The 12,046-nt window shown below is 50.3% G+C and overlaps 1 protein-coding gene across 1 annotated transcript in view; it reads right to left on the bottom strand.

Annotated features, from left to right (window-relative positions):
* The window catches only part of PRKCE (protein kinase C epsilon), a gene marked incomplete at its 3' end in the record, with an annotated part of 480,419 nt that overhangs the window by 72,553 nt on the left and 395,820 nt on the right, over nt 1–12,046 (bottom strand). The window contains exon 11 of the mRNA XM_080814806.1: nt 8,075–8,229. Within this exon, the coding sequence (XP_080670932.1) occupies nt 8,075–8,229 (155 nt within the window). The remainder of the gene's footprint in view (nt 1–8,074; nt 8,230–12,046) is intronic.

A 12,046-nucleotide genomic window follows, 5' to 3' on the forward strand; every position in this document is an offset into this window, starting at 1 on the left:
AAAAAAAGGAGAGATCTATACAATGGGATCCAGAATTGAAATAGCTTCAGACTTCTTAACAGCAACACTGGAAGTTAGAAGGCAATGGAACAATTTTGAGTGAGAATGGATTTCAATCTGGAATTCTACACCCAGCCAAAGTCTTTATCAAATCTGAGAGAGACATAAAGATGATTTTGCATATAAAAGGAAAGGCTAAAAAATGTACTGCCCATCCTTCTCAAAGAACTGCTGGGACTGCTTCACCACATCAAGGAAATATATTGAGACAGAGATGTGGGATACAAGACACAGAAGCTTTCAGAGAAGAAAGAGGCCAAAGGAAGCATGAGGACGGCAGTATGGGGACAGTCAGGCAGCAGCCATGGGGGAACTGTTTAGAGCAGAGTGGGCTGGAGGGCTCCAGGAGAGAGCTTCCCAAGAACATGAAGTTGATAGAGTATCCATTGCACCGAAACATCCTGCAGGGAGATGTGGACAATTTGTAGAGTTTGTGCTGAACTAATAACCACATAGAAAGCAAAGAGATCATTATCATCTCCAGGGAAAACAAAGAAAAGGTATAGGAAAGTAATTATAGCTTACCACATGGGTTTGTTCCAAACAGTATTTTTTTTTTAAACGATTCTATTTATTTACATGTGTGTGAGAGAGAGCACACATGAACTGTTGGGGGGGTGGGCAGTGGGAAAGAGAGAAGCAGACTCCCTGAGGAGCAGGGAGCCTGACATAGGGCTTGATCCCAGGACCCTGAGATCATGACCTGTGCTGAAGGCAGAGGCTTAATGGGCTGAGCCACCCAGGTGCCCCCAAACAGTACTTCATAGTCATAATAATGCATACGATGTATATTCATTTAACCACAATTATCGTAAACTCTACTGAGAGGAAGGGAAGATGGGAGGTTGGGATGGGAGTATGGATGTCATGGGGCAGTGGGAGTAGGGGTAGAGAAGTAAACTCTCACTTCCACAGTGGACAGTCACTACATAATGCCTAAAATAGAGTTTTATAAAAGTAACAATAACAGCATGTTAGTCCGAGATACAGAGATCTGTTCCAAAAGCCTCAGCTGAAAAAACTGAAAATGGTTGTCTCTGTGGAAGAGGAAACTGGGTGGGAGTGAGAAGGAGGGCAGAAAACAGCTTTTTATTGTTTAAGCTCCTTGTAGAATGGTTTGACTCTTTATCTCTATGTATATCTTTGATTAAAATAACATCTACACTTTATAGTACCTCGCTGGGTAAACCTGGGTGAGTTCCTGCCCAGTTTTGGTTTCAAGTTCCACATCTAGAAAAGGAATTGGTTTAGATCACTCTGAGACCTCCCTGATCTAACGATGGAGACTCCCGACACCCTCCTATTACACACTCAGCCCTTACATCTTCAGAAATGTTGTATCACAATATCATTTTCTAGAATGGCTGGAGGGCTGCTGACAGTGGAAGGTAACGCTCTGTGGGGGGAGAAGATCCCAGAGCGTCCTGAGTGATCTTCCTGAAGGCAAGTCATAGAAGACTGGGAAGGAAGAAAGAAGGAAGAAATCATCCTATTTCCTCCTCCTCTTCCTCTGCTTTTATTAGCATTAGATAAATTGAGAAGATAGGGAAAGAAGACAGGAATCTAAATATTAGACCTTCCCCTTGTTAGCACAGGCTTTAAGTAGAGCTCTTCCCCAAGTCAGCAAATGCCGAATTGTGTCAGTGGCAGGAGGCGATCCCAGGGATCGAGGCAGGCTGTCGTTCCACAAGCTAAGCACACACGTTCCCTCTTTGACTAGCAGGAAGATAAGGCTACAGTTTGTATCACAACTCCATGCGCACTGTCCAGGGAGGTCGGGCTTGCAGAGCATGGCTACGGACCTCAGCACCCCCTTCTTGGCTTTGTCCTCCTGTCCCGCTGAGGACAGGCATTGAAGATCCAGCTCCGTTAGATCCTCGGAGGTATTGCCTGAATCTGTGTTCCAGGCTCTTGATTCTTACTGACTTTTTAGAAACAGCATCATCAACAAGGCAAGCCTTTCCTAAGCACCTCTTGAGTACAGAGTGGTTTAGCGTGGACCAGAGCAGAGACCCCTCTCTCCTTGGGGCTCCCCGCTACCCCCAGTTTGGGCAACCAGGTGCACGACAGGTCCCCAGGGCAGGATGGCTCTTGGGGAGTGGCGGTGACAGCTCACTGAAGATGGAAAGTTCTGAAAAATTAAGGGAGAAGTCATAACTTCCCCTGTGCTAGATAAAGACCAAATTTTAGTGTTCCACGTGAGATGTTACTCATGAATGAGCCTTCCCAGGAGGAAAATGCCTTGTCATTCCCCACTGGCTTTCTGATCCTTCACCTCGGCCTCCTCAGTCTGACTTGGAGCCGTCATGCTCTGCTCCTGGATGCAGGAGACACGCAGGCATTGTCTGAGCTCCAGGTCAATGCAAGCCAGTCACAAAGAGGTTCAGGAACTTGCTCAAGAAGAGTTCTTGAAGGATTCTCCAGAAAACGTTCCACTGTTCTACTGTGGGTGGTTCTAAGGTTGGTGAAGGGAAAACTGACTTTTTACCTTTCTCTGCTGCTTACAATTTTTTTTTTTTAGGACTACCACTTTTATAATTAAAAAAAAGAGGGGGGGATTAAATTTTCTAAGAAGGAAGAAAGGAATTCATTCTTCTGACGTGATTCCAGGAATCTGTTTTGGAGCCTGGGCTAGATAAAAGATCTCCAATGTTCTTTCAATCCATCTTAATAGAAATCAAGATACAGTAAGACAGTTAATCTTTACTAAGGGCCTACTGTGTGGCACACACTATTCAAAATTATTTGGAACTATTAAATCACGAAATCTCCATAACTCATGAGATAGGTACGTACAACTATCATTCCCATTTTACAGGTGAGGACACTGAGGCATGGAGTGTTAAGACGCTTGGCCAATGTGGCCGAGGGCACGTTCTTCACTACCCTCCGTCACAGGGGTCCTGACTTCTGAACTCTGAAAGAATACAGAGATACATTCCTGACTGCCAAACCTTTGCTTATCTTCCTCAGGGCCCCCGGCTGTCCTTTCTGTCTGAGGCGGATCACACCATCTCTCTCATGTTGCACAGACAGAGGGGCGCTCTCGGAGAGTCAGCTGCTCCAACTGAGCAGCTCAGAGGAAAATGGGCAGGCAGCGACCCTGATGGAGATGAAGAGAGAGTTCTCTGAGCCCACTCTTAAGGAAGGCCTACCCCTCAATACCTCTACCTCTCACTGTGTGTGGGGGCGGGGTGGGATGGTAAAGGAGGGAAAAGTTGTTTTTTTGTTATTTAAGGCATGGCTGGACACAGTGCCAGCTTCTGCCACAGCACACAGAGGATTCCAGGAACATGGGGTAGGAGACAGAGAGACGGTACCCTGCGACAGTACACCTGCCTGGTGCTGGAACCTGACTCAGATGAGGACCAGAAGAAAGGGGGCCATGCCTGTCAGTGTGGGCTCTTCTTAAAGTGTGAGACGCCAGCCAGAGAAATGACTGCTTTCCTCCATTCTTGAACACTGGCCAATTAGCTGTTAATTAGTGTGTGTATAAATTCTAGCAGGAAGACCGAAATTCCATCTCCACTCCAGCAATCAGCTTCCTCCTCCAAAACCTGGCCTTGCCAATCTCCCAAATAAACCCCTGTATTGCACAAAACGTGGTCTCTGCTCGGGCTTCAGAACAGCCAGGGGCAAAGAGGTGGAGACACAGTCACAGCTCCCTGCCACCATCCAGCTGCAGACACATTGCCTTTTACCCTCTTCTGTGGCAGCCTAACGCAGAGCAACATGGGAAACAGAGATCCCAGCATCCTCATTAACCCATCAAATGAGAAATATGAAGGATTTGGGGGCCTTTTAGGGTCAAGGAGTTAGGAATGCTTCCAACACAGACTTTTAAGAAGTACACACCTAGGGGAGGGAGCAACCACTTGCTAGGGATTTCTAGGGACAGGGGTACAAAGGCTCCGAGAAATGAAAAAGAATGGCATCGGGGACGGGATGGCAATCACTTCCACTGGGCTGGAAGGCTCTGGAGCATCAGAGACTAGAAGAACAAGTATTTAGTGAATACCTACTATAAGCAGGCTGTTGTTCTAAGCCCCCCAGGTAAGCACTCTGGTGTGGAGTTCTCAATCACAGAACAGGGATCTTAAGTAAAAACATAAGTTTTGCAAAGAGAACCTGCTAATGGCCAGTCCAGAGGGAAGGCATGATCCCCAGGACAGGCTGGGTGGTCAGGGAGAGCCTCACATGAGCAGTCAGGGCTTGACACAATCCCCAGAAGCAGAATAGAATTTTTCTTTATCTCTGGCCCAAAGTCACCTGAGGAACACTTTAAAAAAATATATAGATTCCTGTACCCCACTCCAGACCTACTGAATCAAAAACTCTAGAATGTTACCCTGGGTAACTTTTTTTTTTTTTTTTAACAAAAGAAGATATTATAATTATGGTAACCTTCAAACACATGCAACAGTAGATAGGACAGCGACCCCCCCCTCACCGCATGTGCTCATCACGCAGCCTCAGCAATCAGAAACTCAGGGCTGGTTTTTTTTCTCACCAATATCCTTATCGATTTCCCCTCCTCCAGTATTATGGAACCTCCATACCCTTTAAACCAGGGACTCTGAGGCAGTCAGAACATGGGCGTGAACTGGAAACCACTCATTGATCAAGACCCAGATTGGGAGCAAGGGATTTCTAGGGACAGGGGTACAAAGGCTCCGAGAAATGAAAAAGAATGGCATCGGGGATGGGATGGCAAATAATCGGAGTACCTAGAGGGTGGGATACATGGTTGGCGGGGAGAGTGATAAGGGTCACACAATCACTGGGGGCCACCAGGGCCCCATTGTCACAGACTGTGTCTTTGTGAGAGACACAATAAGCCACCTCCTCTGGGTAGGAAAAGCACCCCTTTCCCAGGCTGAAGTCAACCACAGCAGCAGAGCTTGCTGAGGCGCCATCCGCTGCTCACTGCCTGCTGCCCTCCGTTCCTGTGCTGTGCGCAGACCGCACAGCTGTGCATGGCAGGTCCGGGGCACAAAGGAGTCGGAAGGAGGCTAAAAAGGGACGTGTGTGACCACTGTGTGATTTGAAAGAATGCCGGGCAGTTGTGCAGGAGGGGGGAAGATGGAGAAGAGGGCAAGGAACCGAGAGGCAGTGAGGGACTTGAGTCTGTGAGCGACTGTGAGCTCATCTGGGAAGGAGGCAGCAGGCCCCTGAGAGTCCTCCCTGAGAGAGAGTTCGGAGAGAGAGAGCTTGTTTGGGTTCTGGGGATAACTGGGGGCTGGATGTAGTAACACAGGGTCGCTGGCACACAGGAGTCCTCTGAAAGCATGCACATGTTGGAATCGCTCAGGCAGTGTATTTAGGGTAGGGGGAAGGAGGGATAAAGGCCCTGGGGAAAAGCAGCATTGAGAGAATAGAGGTGGGAGGGGAGCAGCAGCCAGGCCAGCGGACACAGAGACTGAGGAAGAATGTTCAGGGAGGTGGGAAGGAGTGTTGGGGGGTGCGGGGGAGGGGAAAGTGTGGCTCCCAGAAGCCAACAGAACAAAAGTGTTGACAGGTGTGATGAGAGGGAAGCAGAAAGGGGAGAGGCAGACCTGTAAGGGAGAGGTGAATTTTGGAGTACTTGGGATGACACCTCAAAGAGTTTGGACTTGGACTTGGAAAGGCAGGGTGACAGATGTCATGGTGTACAGCGTGAGCTTGCTGATCAGTCACTTAGTCTTCCTCAGTCTGCCACTGATGGAGGAGGGCCTTGGGCAAGCTACTTCAGGGAAGGCTCAGAATCCCTGCCAGGAAACTGGATGACTGTATCCCCTGTAATAGGGACGGAATGGCGATGACGTTGCAAAGGATGGAGGTCCTTCTTCCTGTCATGGGCGCCGGCGGCACACGGCCTCGCAGTATGGGTGAGCTCTTCCCACACATAACTCCTGTATCTTGAATGGGCTTATGAGCTGCTTTGGGGCAGAGATTAGGGATTTAAGCTAACTGGAGTCAACAGTCACTTGTTGACTATGTACTATGTGGAAAACAAGAAGAGCGTGTAAAATAAGATGACTGAGGGGTTTAACCAAAAAAGTGGTCCTTAAGGGAGTCTGCAACTCAGTGAAGCACCCACAGCGATGCCTAATGCTAACACGATGGGGACAGTGGTAGGCACAGCAACGGCAGTCTCAAATCCCGTTCATTCCTGAATTGTGCACAGAAGCGTGGGTGGTGGAGAAACTTGCTCTGGCTGGCGGGACCAAGCTTTGTGTAGGCAGGTGGTACTGCATGAGGCCTCTGGGCCATACAGAGGTTGGCTAGGAGGGCATAAGCACAGGCAAGGTGGGAACTGGCAGGTGGGTCTGAGAAAAGCTGAGAACCTTGGCGGATTCAAAAGAAGGTGCTGTGTGGAGTAGGGAGAGAAAGGTGCACCCGGATGTAGCAGACACAACCTAAGCAGAGCCCCAGTGAGTTGCACTCCCGTGTAATCCCATAATCCCTCCCTGAGGAGGGGGGATGCTGGGACTTGCTCTAACCAGAACAACGTGGAAAAGGCGATGTCTTGTCACTATGGAGATAACGTGACATTACAGGCAAAGGAATTGTAAGGATATAATGAAGGTCCCTAATCATTTGAGCTAAACAAAAGGGAAACCATCCGGGTCACTGTAATCAAATCAGGTGATCCTGTTCAAAGAGGGTCCAAGCCTTCCCTGGAGTCAGAGACTCCAGGAAAGGCTGTTCCTCTGGCTGGCCTTGAAGAAGCTAGCCACGTGCTGCAAGGAGCTGAGTCCTTCCTACTGGCATGTGAATGTGGAAGAGGACCCCAAACTTCACACAAGCATCTGGCCTGACTGACACCGTGATCACGGCAGCGAGACCCCAAGCCAAGGGCCAGCGCCCACTGTGCCTGAACTCGGGGGCCACAGAAACGGGGGCTAATAAATGGGTGCCGCCTGAAGCCCATAAATCTGTGGTCTTTTGTTACGCAGCAATAGGAAGTCAACAGAGGGACGCAGGATGTGGGTGGCCATGCCAGGCCGGCTGAAAGGTCTGGATTTTATTATGCAGGCCGCAGGGAGGCACTGATTACTTCTGAGCAGAGAAGACACACATTGGAGGAAACTAAGAGTCATCAGTAAAAAGGAAGCCTGGGGTAAGCATTGGTCAGAGCCCCTCAACGAGCCTTTAGTCAGAGTACTGCTCCCAGGAGAGGATCAGGAAGGTTCTAGTGACTAAGTTCTGGGTTGAATCCAGCCAGCTATTCAACCCAATTGAAAAAAGTTTGGGGGCAGGGGAAGGGAGCAAAAACCAAGTCAAGAAATTGACAGTCATTGAGAAAACCTTAAGGAACTTTAGCGTCCTTGTTGCTAACTATAAATATTTACTCCTCCCAGAATTCCTGACCTCACAGAAGAGCCTGCGTAAATAGCCCCACTCCCTTACTGGAAAATTAGCGTGTGAGTGTGTGACTGTGTGTGTGTGTGTGTGTGTTCTGTGTTTTCTTGGAAAGGGGACAGGGCGTTAGTGAGGGACTGGATGATGTGCAGGAACTTCCTGTTGGATATTGTCTAGCTCCCTTCCCCTCCTCCTCCTCCTCGAATCAGAAACCCAGATACCCCTGAGCAACTCCTTCTCTGATTCTATCTGCTGGAGACAACTAAGCCAAACAAACTCAGGAAGTGGCAAGAGGTTGGGAAGGGGAGGAAGTTCATGGCACAGAAGGAAAAAGTAAAGAGAATGCCCTGATGTTGAAGGAAGAGGGTGGGGAGAGAGAGACATGAAGGTCATTCCAAGGTTGCTCGGCGCCAAGCTTTTAAAGTGTTGTGCTTGGGCTTTCGATCAAAACTGGCACAAACAGTGGGTCAGATCTCCTGAGGCTATTCAAATATTAACATTCACAGTGATAAACAGCCCCCAAAAAAGTCCTCTGCAAGCAAATTAGAACAAACAACTAATCTAAAGCGGGTTGCTAAGAGACCGGTTGGGGGGGGGCCAAAGTCAGTTCGAGTGTCTGGAGAATTCTTATTTTTTCACTGTCCGGGGAGGTAGGAGAAGGGAGAGCTACCTGTAGATGACTCCATGTTGGTGGAGGAACATGAGGGCTGACGTGACCTCTGCAGCATAGAACCGGGAGCGAGGCTCATCGAATTTTCGGGAGCGCTGAATCTGGAACATGAGGTCGCCACCATTTACATACTCCATGACGAAGAAGAGGCGGTCCTGAAAGGAGAGCAGAAAATGCCATTTAAGTAATTCCACTGTTGCTGTCCACACAGGCCAGAGAGCGTGTCCTGAGCCCAAACTCAAGGGGGAAGAAGGTGCAGCGATGGCTGAATCCCAGTAGCACGCAATCCAGACAGAAGTCAGAAGACAGATAATCCAGACAGCACACAGGTTAGGGTAGGAGGCATTATTTTAAATCTCTTGCTCTGTTTTACTTTTATGAACATCAGTTTAGTTTAGTGGAGGAAGCCCAACACGGACAGAAAGGAGACCTGGGTCTTTGATTTCCATGACAACCCTGAAGTGTGTCCTTGGACAAGTCTCTGTCCCTCTGGAGGCTCCAGTTACCTTTATATGTGTGGTAGGTTGGATAACGGCTCCCCACAGGTCATCCATGTCCTAATCCCTTCACGTGCAAGCGTTACCTGAGATAGCAAAAAAGGACTTGGCAGGTGCAATTACAACAGGAATCCTGAGAAGGGAAGTTATTCTGGATCACCTCAGTGCAATCACAGGCATCCTTATAAGAGAAACGCAGGAGGGAGATTTGAGAAGTGGGAAGAAGGCAACATGGCCACAGAGGCAGCGACTGTGCTGTGGCCTAAAGCCAAAGAACACGGCGGCTACAGGAAGCTGGGAAAGGCAAGGAGGAACTCTCCTCCGAGGGCCTGCAGAGAGAGCAGGGCCCTGTGGACACCTTGATTTCAGTCCAGTGACACTGGTTCCAGACTTCTGGTCTCTCGAACCATGAGAGAAAAGATTCAGATTGTTTGAAGCCCCCAGTTGGCGGTAATGGGTGAAGACGGCCCTGGGAAACGACTTCATGGTCCCACAGGCTTTTGAGGCTGCGAGTGCCCCTTCTGCGGGTCACTCCTCATTCTGGAGGATGTTCCTACCGGGATTCCCATCTTGCCACATTTCCTATGGCTTCTTTCCTCAAGGTGGCCTCTGCATGACCCAATCACATTCCTACATCATCGAGGGGGGGCCTTCTGTATCTGCACTCCTTGCCAGTGTGTGAAGCAGACGGATGGAAGTTCACTTTCATGGTTTCTTGGCTACTGTTTCCTAAGCTTGTAAGGTGTGGGGCACTGTGCTAGGCGGGAGGCAAAGAACGTCGAGCCAGCACTGTCCCTGCGGAACTTAGGAGCCAGGACTGGAGATGGGGAAATGGGCAGAATGAGGAAAACAAAACAGGAGCAGAGTGTCTTAAAGATGAAAGGGCAAGAGAAAGGGGGGGCTCTCTAAACTGGGGTCCACGGAGGATTCTGGAAAGAGCTGGGGTCTGAGACAACAAGGAGGCCGGGGTACAGGGCGGGAACAAATCCCAGGATTTGGGGATGGGGTGAGAATGCCAAGGGCGGGGCTTGAGTGGGTCAGCGGGGGAGGGAGGTTCATGGAGCAAAGGGAAAACAGTGATGCTGGGGAGGCCAGAGGGGCGAGCACATTCTCAACATCTAGACAGAGTCTAGTGAAGCCGGCAGGAGGAGGTGATCATGAGCCTGCTTTAGTCATGAAGCAGCTGTGATAGCATATTTAATTCATTGTTGACATCGCTTTGAAAGTAAGTCCACTGTTAAGAATTGTTATGAATTCAGACTACCTTCTGCCCCAGTAGTTTCCAGATTCATTCAGGCTATACCAGTACTCACAAAGGGCCTACAGTCTAGCCTCTCTTCCATTTGTCTTCCTTCCCCTGCAAGGCCTGCCCCATTTTCTCCCCAGAGTATGACTCTGGACCTAAAAGTACACAGGCTGCCTTGCCCACCATTCCCTCCCTCACCCATTCCCCACGCATATCCTCATCACAACACCCGAATGCTCAGGCCGACCCCAGCCCCACGAGACCAGAATTCCCGAGGGTGGGCCTCAGGCCTCGGGGGGTGTGCAAAGCTCCCCGTGGGCCTGCCGTGTGCAGCCCGGGTTCAGCACCACTCTTCCATCTCGTTCTGCCAAGGTGTTTGGTGTCTGAGAGATACATGGACTGAAAGTCATTCAGATTTTCCTTCTTCTGTTTGCAAGGATCCCCCAAGAACACAGGTTCTCAAGCTTGTGCCCTGGAATCACACGAAGACTGGTGAGCACACGGATCCTGCCCCTCACCACTGAGTTTTCGATTCGGAAGACCTAGAGTGGTGAGTCTGAGAAGCGGCCTCTCTCACACGTTCCCAGGTGACGTCAGATCCCTCGCTGAGAACAACGGGGTCCCAGGGCGCTGCGGGCAAGACTTTCCCAGGGCAGGTGCAGCTGCCTCCCGCATAGAGCATTGCCCTGAGCTCTTGAACCACAGAAACAAGAACAAGTACTGGGACGCCCTCCCGTGGGCAGCCACCCGTTGTTTGCGGGTCGAAGCAACGATGCCGCATTTCCTCCACGGCTTGTGGAAGAATCCAAGGCTTTCCGGAGGAGGAAACCTGTCTTCTCCACACCCCTCTCCGCTTGCTGGCTGCTTTTGATTCCACTGACCCTAGACACACAGCATTTAAGAAGAACAGGGTCGGGACGCCTGGGTGGCTCAGTTGGTTGAGCGGCTGCCTTCGGCTCAGGTAGTGATCCCAGCGTCCTGGGATCGAGTCCCACATCGGGCTCCTTGCTCAGCAGGGAGCCTGCTTCTCCCTCTGCCTCTGCCTGCCACTCTGCCTGCCTGTGCTCGTTCGCTCTCTCTCCCTCTCTCTCTCTCTGACAAATAAATAAATAAAATCTTAAAAAAAAAAAAATCTTAAGAAGAACAGGGTCTGTGGAGTGACAAAGCAGAGCTCCCACTGAAATCTGCCACTTGCCGGCTACGTGAGCTCAGGCACATGACCTGCTCCCTGTGTTCGGTTTGATAGAGGACCTGCCTTACAGATGTCTTACGGGCATGAGCTTAAATGTTAAAGTGCCTGGCTCACAATGGGTGCTCCCCGAAGGTGGTCTCATCCTGTCATCACTGATGGCAGGAGAACTACCATCACCAAGTCCTCACTTCCTGTCCTTTTAGCACTATTTTCCCATGAGCCCTTCCTCTTCCAAATATCACTTGGCTCCCTTGGCTTTTGGGCTGGTTTCCTCCCCCATGTCTCGGGCAGGTGGTCTCGCGTCTGCTGGTGCAGGCTTCTCTCCCCAGCCATCAGGCGCCGGAGTCCCTGGGGCCGGGGTCTGGGGCCCTCCCCCTTCCCCGCTGTGTCCTCGCTGAGCGGTCTCCTCCACCCCACAGAGCCTAATGCACCTCGCTGGGCGCAGGTGACCCGCGAATGTCAACCTCCACACCAGACTTCCCCTCCAAGCCGCATACCCCTTTATCCAACCGCGTTTCGGACATTTCCCTCTAGATGGTGCAAAAGCACTCAACCCAACAGGTTCGAAACTGACTCGGTAATTCTACCCCCCCCCCACCCCCAATGCCTGCAGCCAACGGGTCCTCATCCAGGGGGCCTGCGTACAAGTCAGAGACCAGACAGTGACTGCGAGTACCTCCCTCTCCCTCATCCCTCACATGCGTCGCCAAGCCCTGCTGCTTCTCCCTTCCACTTTTGTACCGTTCTGCGTCTGCTGCATTTGTCTACCTCTTTCTGTCTCTGCCTGCTCAGCTCACGGCCACCATTCTGGTCCCAGCGGTTCTCACCTCCTGTCTAGACTCCTGCTGAGTGCTTTCTTCCTAATGTCCCCCACATTGCCCACCCCTAGCAAATGCAGATCACACCACAGGCAGTTACCCTGCTGAAATGAAAATCTGAGTGTAACCTATCCCCCTCCCTTCTCTCTTTCTACTGATTATTCTTTCAAAGGCTTCCTATTACTCTTGGAATAAATAGAAAACTCCTAAATATGGCTG

Source organism: Martes martes (genome assembly GCF_963455335.1).
Source record: "Martes martes genome assembly, chromosome: 9".
NCBI classification, from domain to species: domain Eukaryota; kingdom Metazoa; phylum Chordata; class Mammalia; order Carnivora; family Mustelidae; genus Martes; species Martes martes.